The sequence below is a fragment of the Cyprinus carpio genome, unplaced genomic scaffold, assembly GCF_018340385.1.
Source record: "Cyprinus carpio isolate SPL01 unplaced genomic scaffold, ASM1834038v1 S000006809, whole genome shotgun sequence".
In the NCBI taxonomy this organism is placed as follows: domain Eukaryota; kingdom Metazoa; phylum Chordata; class Actinopteri; order Cypriniformes; family Cyprinidae; genus Cyprinus; species Cyprinus carpio.
In genome coordinates this window covers 818,825-831,049 of record NW_024879395.1, presented here as the reverse complement: position 1 = coordinate 831,049, position 12,225 = coordinate 818,825, and the positions used below count along the sequence as shown (strand labels likewise).

The 12,225-nt window shown below is 36.4% G+C and overlaps 1 protein-coding gene across 3 annotated transcripts in view; it reads right to left on the bottom strand.

Moving 5' to 3' along the window:
• The window catches only part of LOC109047778 (gastrula zinc finger protein XlCGF57.1-like), a 33,774-nt gene that overhangs the window by 2,703 nt on the left and 18,846 nt on the right, over nt 1–12,225 (bottom strand). The window contains exon 1 of one of the 3 annotated variants that reach the window (XM_042756154.1): nt 8,909–9,171. The exons of 1 other annotated variant lie outside the window; for it this stretch is intronic. Coding sequence is in view for 1 of the 2 variants with exons in the window: in XM_042756153.1 (XP_042612087.1) it covers nt 7,390–7,444 (55 nt within the window). In the remaining variant the exon portion in view is untranslated. Of the gene's footprint in view, nt 1–7,389; nt 8,015–8,908; nt 9,172–12,225 lie in introns of those variants that run through there. One more of the 3 variants, XM_042756153.1, reaches the window with a different exon arrangement.

Here is a 12,225-nt window from a genome sequence, read left to right as displayed (position 1 = left end):
GCCCTTTATGTCATGATCTTTTTTTGGCCTGATTAAAAGTGAGTTTAGAGCAAAGCTCTGCATTACTTTGGTGGTGGTAAATCTTCCCTGCCTGGGAGTTACGTACAATTTTACAAACAGTTTGTTGGGAAAGGCATTTCAAAGATTATTTGTTAAATATAACAAATAATTGTGTGTCTGACTGGTTTGTTTGTTAGAGTTAATTATTATTAAAGCATAAAAATAAGAGAAACGTGAAGAGGAAGACATAAAAGTAAACCGTGACATAATATCAGAAATATTTAGCATTAAAAGAAGGACAGTCCAATAAAACACATTTCTCATACTGCCCAAGAAAATATTAATTGCACACCGGATTAGGGCTGTGCAATTAATCGAAAAACGGTTTTCGATTTTGGCCTCCAACAATTATGAAAATACAATAATCGAGATAAAACAATTATTGCGCCCCATTCCGCCCCATTTTGCAGCGCTGCCCTTTCGTTCCTCCATAAAAGCCCAATTTCCTGTGCAAATCAGTAAAATCGTGTAACGTGACTTTTACAAAATGGGACGTGCTTGATTAATCTCGCTACAGTCCTTAACAAAGGTTAAGAAAATATGATCATATTACCCCAGTTTTACAGTCTCTGCACTGGCTACCTATTAAAGAGCAGGTCATATGGTATTTTAAAGTGTCCCAATATTGTATTGGAGTCCCCTACATCAGGTTTACATGCATCTAAGGTCAGAAAACATTGTAATTTTCTCAGAATATACATTTAATATTAGAGTCATTTGCCAATGATTAGGAAACGATTCGTTTCCAAGCAAGTTCGGAGCAAGCCCCTCCCTTCCTCATGCCTACTCTGCTCTGATTGGTCAGCTGGCCAAACCTCTTGTGATTGGCACAGAGATGAGTCCTTGAGCCAGTTAGCCAGCGCTACCATTGACAAAGTACCTTTACATAAAACAATAATATAATCAATCCGTTCTTATAATGACATAAAATACAAAAACACTTATGCAAGCGAATCGTGCCCACAGCTAAAGTTTAGCTGCTAAACTGTGAACACTAGGTGGATACGTTAGCCGAGTGTTAACGTGACTAACTGATTAAACAATACAGTTTGTAAACCAAAATATGTCTACTGTAATGTTTGAAGAACGACAGACAAAAGACGCTCACAGGAGCACCAGCCGAAATCACTCAACTCTCTCCCGCATTAACCCTGTAACTGCCAGTGCAGCACAATAAACAGCAGTTTCACAATAATTATAAAGTCTGTGTGCTACACTACAATTCTTTATTATTAAACAAAGTAATTAGAACGACGTCAGTCTACAATAATCGACATATTCTTAGGTTCACTGCGAATTTTTAGAACTACTTCAGTAAGACAGTAATGTGCTTTACCTGGAAACACATTACATGTACTTTGAAAAGATAGAAAGCATATATAAAAATGAACATAGTAATAGTTATTTAACTGGGGCTACAACTACACAGAAACAATTTGCAACTTTTAAAATACTGATCAGACAACACAACGACAAACAATTCACATATCTCAATACAGTTGTCATTGAAGACCTAGAAGCTAAACGGTGCTTACACAACAAGCCAAACAATTATTAAGCATGCTACATAAAACGTAAAAGCAACAATTATTAATAACACTTACAGGTTGTGATACGGAGAGAGGAAGCTGATGCAAATACACTTGGAACTGAACCTTCCTTCAATATCAGCCGGCTGGCGAATCCAAGTTTGATTTGCATTTAAGTTGGTAAAGCAATCGTCTTCAAAATGGCGTGAACAAAGCACAAGGCTCGGACTATACTTCTGTGGTACAGTTGTATATATGAATTGTAGCCACTTAGTCTTCAAATGCTCATCCTTGGGCAGATGAAAAAAAGTTTGCTTTTGACTCGCACTTCGGAACACAGCGTCTCGTCGCCATGATGTTTTCTAGTTTTCACTGGCGTCTTGGAGCGCAGTAAGTGGGGCGTATCGTATTTAAATAACTTGACAAGTTGACGTCATCTAGTCAGAGAAAATTATTAATAACTTCTAACGATTCATAAAAATGACTCAGAGTCGACTCTTACTTTTTGAAAGACAATAACTTTATATACGGTGCACTGTCATATTTCAAACTTTGCAGGATGTTTTTGTTCACTTAGATCTATGTTACACACTACATGAAAGGTAAATTTAAAAATTCCATGATAGGTGCTCTAGTTTTACAGTCTCTGCACTGGCTACCTAGTTTTACAGTCTCTGCACTGGCTACCTATTAAGTTTACGATCACACCGGTGTGATCAGTTTTGGCTGGTCCCTGGAGCGTACGATCACACCGGTGTGATCAGTTTTGGCTGGTCCCTGAACCGTACGATCACACCGGTGTGATCAGTTTTGGCTGGTCCCTGAAGCGTACGATCACACCGGTGTGATCAGTCTTGGCTGGTCCCTGAAGCGTACGATCACACCGGTGTGATTAGAACTTTCAGTGCCTCACGTCATCAACTGCTGAATTTAAATCCGCTTTCGCGCTTTGGCTGGCGCAGAGCCAGATCAGACGCGCTGAGCGCTGGACATATTATCACAAATATTCAGTGTTTTCAACCATATTTTAGGTTTCAGATATTTAAAAACACATAAGTACTAGCAAAAAAAATACATTTGCAGTTTGTAAAATACACAATGATGTCTATGGGAAAGGCAATAATGACCCTTACAAAATATAATCTGACTACGTTTTTATTGATATCATATAGAGATATAAAATATAGCGAAATAAAAGCGATCCATGTGTCATACAGATCTATTTTGGCTTTGGTGTGTCACATGACAAGCATGACGCGTCGCCATGGAAACAATAAGGAGGTACACTCTAAATAACGGTCGCCTGAAAAAGAACTCACGCCGGAGTCTCAGCTTGAATATTTTAAACTCACTTGCGAAAGGGTTAATGGTTTAGCTCCTGCGTACCTAACTAATCTTCTACCACGCTACAACCCATCACGCTCCCTAAGGTCACAAAACGCTGGACTTTTGATAGTACCTAGGATAGCAAAGTCCACTAAAGGAGATGGAGCTTTTTCGCATTCGTCTCCCAAACTCTGGAATAGCCTTCCTGATAATGTTTGGGGTTCAGACACACTTTCTCTGTTTAAATCTAGATTAAAAACACACCTCTTTTGCCAAGCATTCAAATAATGCATCTCATAATTTGTGACTGCAGTTGTATCTGATCAAATGTGCATTATTATTCTTTAGCTTGGGGTTAAACTAATTAATTTTACTTGGCTGGAACAGCAGCTACGCTGATTATGTCTCTATTTGTTTCTCTGTTTTGCCACAGGTTTTATAACCTAGGTAACTAGGATTTTCACAAGCTCCAGTCTGGATCCAGAACACCTGAGAAGAGATAATGCCAGCCCCCTCAGAGGACCTCAGATGATGCTAACCCAGAGACAACATACAGAACTACTACATTTTGCTATAAGTTTGATTGCATAACTGCTGTTAAGAGTGTTAATCGTCTGTTTGTTTACGTCTTTTATTGATTTTTCCGAACATTTCTGCCGTATGCACATAAACTGACAGTCATCACTGATAAGCTACTACTAAATATTGTAGAAAATAAATTTTCTGTAAAGTTGCTTTGCAATGATTTGTATCGTAAAAAGCGCTATACAAATAAACTAGAATTGAATTGAATTAAATTAATCGAAGTATATTTATTCATGTTTTTAAAAGCATGAAAGAGGACTTGCGCTGCTCCTCAGCAACATATATGCGCTCAGAGACGGAACAGAACACGCACATGTAAAGTCATCTTTTAGCTCAAGGTACGCGCCTAAATGGTCAAAGACATGCAAAAATGTGTCAAAATGCTGCACTTAGTGATTATTCATGTATACCTTCGTTGGTCATCTAATAAATTAACGTAAAGAGTTGACAATGAAAACACGTGTGTAATGGTAAATTGAATATATGTGGCTCTTAAAGTGACAGCGGGCTATTTTCCTGCTGCGAATGAGTGCTTATTAATCAAACAACATAAGACAAATTTAAAATCACACACTGCTCTTGAGTGAAAGATTTTTGTAGCTTTAATAAGAAACAACATTTTTTAATTCTTATAGTGAAGACTATGATGTTTTATTTTACATTTGATTATTCATTTCTGTTGTAGGCTGTAAACTGCTTGAAACTTTACATTAAAGCACAGTTTGTTTCATTTGTATCTTTTTATTCTATTGTATTTGTCCTTTGCTTTTTTTTAATTACTGGCAGTGTATTATTTTCAATAATTTTGAGGACTTTTTTTGTTTGTTTGAATTTCCGCTGGTATCTACAATGTACAGGTGCAGCTCAATAAATTAAAATGTTGTGGAAAAGTTCATTTATTTCAGTAATTCAAACTCAAACTCAAATTGTGTATTAAATAAATTCAATGCACACAGATTGAAGTAGTTTAAGTCTTTGGTTCTTTTAATTGTGATTATTTTGGCTCACATCTCAACAAATTAGAATATGGTGACATGTCAATCAGCTAATCAACTCAAAACACCTGCAAAGGTTTCCTAAGCCTTCAAAATGGTCTCTCAGTTTGGTTCACTAGGCTACACAATCATGGGGAAGACTGCTGATCTGACAGTTGTCCAGAAGACAATCATTGACACCCTTCACAAGGAAAGTAAGCCACAAACATTCATTGCCAAAGAAGCTGGCTGTTCACAGATTGCTGTATCCAAGCATGTTAACAGAAAGTTGAGTGGAAGGAAAAAGTGTGGAAGAAAAAGATGACCAACCAAGAGAACCGCAGCCGCAGCAAAATCGATTCAAGAATTTGAGTGAACATCACAAGGAATGGACTGAGGCTGGGGTCAAGGCATCAAGAGCCACCACACACAGACGTGTCAAGGAATTTGGCTACAGTTGTCGTTTTCCTCTTGTTAAGCCACTCCTGAACCACAGACAATGTCAGAGGCATCTTACCTGGGCTGAGGAGAAGAATAACTGGACTGTTGCCCAGTGGTCCAAAGTCCTCTTTTCAGATGAGAGCAAGTTTTGTATTTCATTTGGAAACCAAGGTCCTAGAGTCTGGAGGAATGGTGGAGAAGCTGTCCTATGGTGAAGTCACTGCACCCGTTTACCAAGAAATTTTGGAGCACATCATGGTTCCTTCTGCTGACCAGATTTTTGAAGATGCTGATTTCATTTTCCAGCAGGATTTGGCACCTGCCCACACTGCCAAAAGCACCAAAAGTTGGTTAAATGACCATGGTGTTGGTGTGCTTGACTGGCCAGCAAACTCACCAGAGCTGAACCCCATAGAGAATCTATGGCATATTGTGAAGAGGAAAAGGAGAAACGAGACAAAAAAAATGCAAATGAGCTGAAGGCCACTGTCAAAGAAACCTGGGCTTCCATATCACCTCAGCAGTGCCACAAACTGATCACCTCCATGCCCACGCCGAATTGAGGCATTAATTAAAGCAAAAGGAGCCACTACCAAGTATTGAGTACATGTACAGTAAATTAACATACTTTCCAGAAGAAAAATGTTTTTTTTTTTTTTTGGTATTATGAAGTATTCTAATTTGTTGAGATATTGAATTGGTGGGTTTTTGTTAAATGTGAGCCAAAATCATCACAATTAAAAGAACCAAAGACTTAAACTACTTCAGTCTGTGTGCATTGAATTTATTTAATACATGAGTTTCATAATTTGAATTGAATTTCTGAAATAAATGAACTTTTCCATGACACTCTAATTTATTGAGATGCACCTGTAGATGTCATAGCAACATTATTTACAGGAAATATAAACTTGATATGTATCACTATCTTTACATAAATCACTCATATAAATCATATGGCCACGTCATAATCATGTTAAATAACCGTGATTACAATATTGACCAAAATAATCATTGATGCAGAATCGAATCCAAGCCAGACGGTTAAGGTGGAGTAATATGCAAATTTATTCAGAAGAATATAGAAAACTGAAACTACAAATCATAACTTGGAAACAAAATTCTTAAGTATAATAACCAGCTTCAAATATAGGAAATACAAATCCACTTTTAGTATATTTTTAATAACAATCCATTTACGACGGATTGTACCCATCTATTATTAGTAACGATTATAACGAAAAATGAACAATTATACTGTCTGAATCAAAAATATCTAAATTGAATAAAAACCTGTAGAAAGTTAAGTCAGAGTCTCTGAGTTTTCAAGTGAAGCCAAAGAAAAAGAACGTGAAAGCTTGAAGGCAGGTAGTCGAGACCAGCTCATTCAAGTCCGAGTCAAGATCGAGTTCAGAGAGGGTTGAGTCCGAGTCAAGACCGAGTTCAGAAAGGGCTGAGTCCGAGTCAAGACCGAGACCAGAGAGTGTTGAGTCTGAGTCAAGACCGAGACCAGAGAGATTGGGTCTGAGACAAGACCTAAAGAAATCTTCAAGAGTATGTAAAATGTTTGGTGGAAACAATACAATTGGCACTATACTCAAACAGTATATCAAATATAACATGGCATGCACACTGTATTTTATTTACTTGATATAGGTTTAAAAATATTATCAGTTAAGGGTAAAAAGGCCACATATCACAGAATGTTTTTTTTTTTAGAGTCTTACTGCACACGAACTCTTTGTGGGCTCTTATATGCAAACTGAATAATAGATGATGTAACAGATGTTTTAAAAAGTTAATGTGTTAAGTTTATGAGACATCCTGACCTGAGTCCTGCTGCCTCTGCACTAATGTTATGCTAACGTCTCATGTCACAAGAAAATCACCAATCACTGAATGTGTCAATCATACATCAATTTAAAGAAATATTAAGATACAGTAATAATCATGAAATATTTTGATTGGGACTCGAGTGGACTTGGGAATAAGTCCGATTCCTAATATGTTCGAGTCCGAGTCAATACCGAGTCAAAATGCACACAAGTCCATGACAAGATCAAGACCATTAAAATACGGTCTCGAGACCGAGTTCAAGACCGAGTCTGAGTCTTGAGTACTCAACACTGCTTAAAGGATAGAGAGAGAGAAAGAGCCAGAGCAAGTAGAAGAAGAAGTGAAGTTAGAAATACTTATTAAATTGTAGTTAGTACAAATTTACGAGACATTTTAGAATATATATATATAAGTGAAAATTATCATTATAATTAAGAGTATATAAATGAAACTTATTATTATGGGTAAGATATATTCGAATACGTGGATTCTCAGAACTCGATTCACCAATCATGATTATGATTTTTCCCATAATCAAGCAGCCCTACACCGGATAAAAAAAAAGCCAATGTGTTTGACATCAACAATCATGAGAGCGATTCAGCAACATTAATAAATAATCAAGAATAAACACCAACCTCCTTGCTTTTCAGTATCTTTGTGATTTGTTCTGCATGGTTCTGGATTATTCATGTTCTCACTGTTCTCTAATCTACATTTTTAAAATAATGAAAATAATCCAGTACTGGTGAATTCCTGTGTTGAATCTGTGTTTGAAGATATGCAAAAAAAAAAATGTTGATTAACACTATCGTAATGTAAAACTTCCATTTCATTAAGTAGACTTCATTTAGTTTTTACTTAGCTGTATTTTTGTTTATTGGTTATTATTTATTCATTTGCCATTTTATATGGAACATTTTTCTTTTTCACAAAAAGTTAAAGGTGTCCTATTATGCTCATTTAAAAAGTCTTGAATTTGTTTTAGAGGTGTACTAAAACGGGCTCTCATACTAGGTTGTTGGAAAAACACATTATTTTTCACATATTTTACTTTATTACAACACCTCTCTCCCCAGTCTGGCAGGAACGGCTCCAAAAGTTCCTGTATCAAATGAAGGCCTGCCCGCCTTCTGAAATATAAAAGGTGCTGTGATTGGTTAGCTGGGCCGGTGTGTGTTGTGATTGGCAGCACTCCGCGCCTCTACAATAATGCACTCTCAACATTTGTCAGTAAAATAATGCCATATAATGCCCCTTACCCATAGCCACCTCAAAATAATGCCATATAATGCCCCTCAAAATCAAATCAATTTGAGCGCTATTTAAACCCTGATGATTGTAACTGCTCTAAGTTTCTCTGCCTTGAGAAAGCGTGTAACCCGTTGTCTTCTCTAGTGCAGCTCAACCAGGTCTCACCTCATTTGTCGATATTTGTGATATCACAAATCCCGGGAAAATATGCGTTGTAGTCTAAACGAGTCGTTTGTTGTAGTTTTTGAATTTCTTTTAAATAAAATATCTCCTTTTGAAGAGGACTTTGTAACTTTGCAGATCTTTTTCATGCTTAAACAGCAACATTACAGACTAACTAAAGCTGAAAAAGTGAAAAAGCATAATAGGACCCCGTGTATCTTTAAGACCTCAAAAGTGTTGATCATTTGCCTGCACCAATTAAATGAGCATTATTACAAGATATCTTTTTTTGGGGTGAAAAGTGGAGCTGTTGACGTGAAATAGGAATTATCGTTTAATCAATAATCAAATAATATGAGTCAGACATGATATAGTCTGAAAATGATGATAAAACTGCATAATAGTACTATTTCTCACAATCTGAAAAGAAAAACATTAACAATGCATCCAAACCTTTAAGCTTTGTAACTCATTTCACATTAATACAGTGACTTGACTTGAATACAATGTAAGAATAACTTTTAAACATTGAAACAAGCCAACAAACACACACCCACAAAAACATCGCTCAGATTTTCGTTAAGTTCCTTAAAGTTAAAAGGAGGCAAAAAAAAAGAAAAGAAGGATAAAAAGTATCACAGATTACTATGAATACTATGCATAAATTACCGCTATAAATGTCGCTTATAAAACCTTTTTGTCATGATTTTGTTAATATATTAAGCTATGCGAATAGCTCACCTCAGAATAGTACGTTCTGTGCCGAGGCTTCGGTGCGTGTATGGCGTTATTTTAATGACAAATTTCGAGAGCACAATGGTATGCATGCGAATTCCCTTTGCTCTTGCACAAAACCAGACGCGTATGGCAAGCCATTTTGGCATTAAATACTCATTGCTGTACTAGTATGGCAAGCCGTTTAAGCATTTAAAACTTTGGTTTGACTATCCATAAAATATATTTCAAATAGTTAAAATTGTAATTCGGCTAGTCAATTATAATTTGACTTATCAGAATGATAATTAGAGATATCTGCAATTATAATTGCACTAGTAAGACATCTGATTAGAGATATCTCTAAATACTTTATGACTAGTCAAAACTCCATTTAAGATCTCTGTAATTACGTCATAGATATCTTCAATAGATGCATCACATATACGCAAAGGTAATTAGAGATATCTCTAATTTAGTTTCGACTAGTCACAATTATATTTTAAGATATCTGAATTGTACCTGCTCCTAGTCGAATCTGCTGTTCTGTGACATGAGACTAAATTTACTCAGCTCCTCCCCCACATCAGAGCCCCTCTCCTGCCTAATGCTTTGCTCTCACACAAAACCGGACGCACGCACTCAGATACACGCTACTCTCACCCAGAGAGAGTGCGTGTACTTAAGTAAAAGTATTGCTACTTAAAGGAATAATTTACTTGAGTACAAGTAAAAGTACTGAAAAATAATATGTCTCAAATAAGAGTAAAAAAGTAGTTTGCTGGAAAACTACTCAAGTTACTGCATTACAAAATACTTTAGTATTATTTTTCAATTTTTACCCAAAATGAGACGATGTGAGCATTATGGAGTGGGGTTACCCCCTAATGCCTGTTTCACACATACTCCGTCTGCAGTGCGTATGCGTTGTGTATTTTTTTACGCACCCATGTTAATGGATTAGAGCTTTCACACTGAATGCGGTTGCGGTCCGTCAGTGCGTTCCAGGAGCGGTGCATCTGCAGCAGTGCAGCGATCGTTTACGTACCTGTTAGATTATATTATGCTCTCTGCCAGATGTTTTTGTGCCTCTCTATAATCCCTCCTCCCTTCCAGATGTTTTCTATTATATGAGATCTCATCTGCTGCCTTGCTCCTACCCTCCCTTTCTTTCCCCTTGGTTTTTTCCCTCCTCCCATCTGTGTGCTCTCTCTCTCTTTTCTATTCCTTTATCTCTTTACCTCAATGTATACCTGCATGCGCAGTTGATGCATAGGGTTCAATTGGTGAAGAATGGTGGGGGACCTTTGTGGGCCCAGGTTACTGGGTTTAGGTTGTCCTTTACTGAAAGTTGAAGAGTCCCACTGCCAGTATTATTCCTTATATGGCCAGTAGTTCCTGAACATATGTATGACTTATATAACTTGTTGTTTTGGCTCATACTCAACACATATGTAATCTGTATCCTATTGGTTGAAAGGGCTGTACCACCCTCATTTTATCCTTATATATACCCTGTGTACGACAATAATGATTTGAAGTGAAGGTATACTCAGATTTTATGTCTGTTGTGCCTTTTCTTCCCACTTCTGGAGGACTGAGAAAACTTTGGTGCCAACGAGATAGGACGGGATCAGTTTATTTGTATATTAATTAACAGTACCGAGTCTATTTTTGCTGTGCTGCACGCGCTGAATTAAAGTGACAGCGCATTGTTTGCGCTAAAAATTAACATGGATTGACACGGAAATGCAGTAATTTCACAATAAATTGATACAATTAAAGGCTACTGTGTTTCACAGTCAACACGTGGCTTTTTGGCTATTTTTAAAACAAGACAAAAGGGCACTTTTAGATAAACAAGGCAACAATATATGCACTTTTATGGAGGCAGAAAAACAAAGTTCTTTAAGACCCGTGGGATTGCTTGTAATTAAGATTTAAGTGCAAAAGGCTCAAGAGTTGGCTGTTTCTTTCAGTGGTGAGTTTTAAATTTAAATGTTTGTGATAGCTTAACAAGAAAAGTAGGCTAAATGTTGCGTTTAAATGTGTTGCCGCCTGCTTGAGCAACTTATTATACAAACCTAGAAGTCAAATGTATAAATAATACCTTGTTTATATTTGAGTTTAAACTAATGTCTATGAAAGATTGTTACTGTACTGTGATAGAGTATCACAATGCTGAAAAAGCTTTTTAATTTTTTTTTTTTTTTTACATGATTTTAAATCAAAATAATGGACAAATGTTGTGTTTGTGTTAAAAAGCCACGGATCAGTAGCGAACTGCAAACGCGTCCTGTGTGAAAGCACAATGAGTCCGTGCTGTTTCTGCATCGCATACGTAACGCAAACGGACTGCAGATGGAGTATGTGTGAAACAGGCGTAACACTCATGTACTTTATTGTCTGTTTCACAAGTGACACCCAGGAAATCCCTTATATGGACAAATGCATCAGATATCACCACAGTTGAATAACATGCAGATAGAGATGCTTTGACTGATGAAACATGGAAGACAATAAACACACAACTGCAATACAACGCTAATTGACAGCTTGTATCACAGTAAAAATTATTACCGTATTGACCCGATCAAGACGACCCTGATTATAAGACAACCCCCCTTTTTCCAGATGTGCATTTTGGAAAAAGGCTTTTTGAAAACCAAATTGTGTTGTTGTTGTTTTTTTCTCTCTCTGTAAAACATTTTTTTTTCTTAAATTATTTTCATATTGCATATTTTTCCTATTTTCATTTTTGTTTTGAAAGTATAGTAAATACTCAAATGTACCAACAATAATCACATTTAAAAATATACACTTTTTGATATACCATAAAAATAACAGGTAGCCCATTTGAATTATATAACATTTAGTCCATTCATCTCATAGTAGCCTACCAAAATTTTATTAACAGTAGAAGTGAAATCTTATTATAGTCTTCAAATCTGGGTACTGTCTAATGTTTTAAAATTACTTACAGATAAAGTTTGGTCCCATCAGGCTAATGACAGTCACGACTCATGCCGCTGTAAGCATTTTCTTTTTCTTTTGTTTTCACTCGCGATCTTTACAACACACATTACATTACTTATTTCATGGCATACTCGTTTTATGCGTTTTTGGCGCCACCTATTGTCGTGGGTGTATTATTGACATTTCTAGATCCTAAATATAAGACGACCGCGTTTTTTCAGATGCATTTCCAAGAAAAACATTGTCTGATATTCGGATCAATACGGTATAAAGAATATTTTCTGTCTCACTGTGATGGAACATGGAAGCACAGAAGCTAACTGTTTCAAACACACTGAAGTTATATAGTGATTTTGAAGCAAAACATA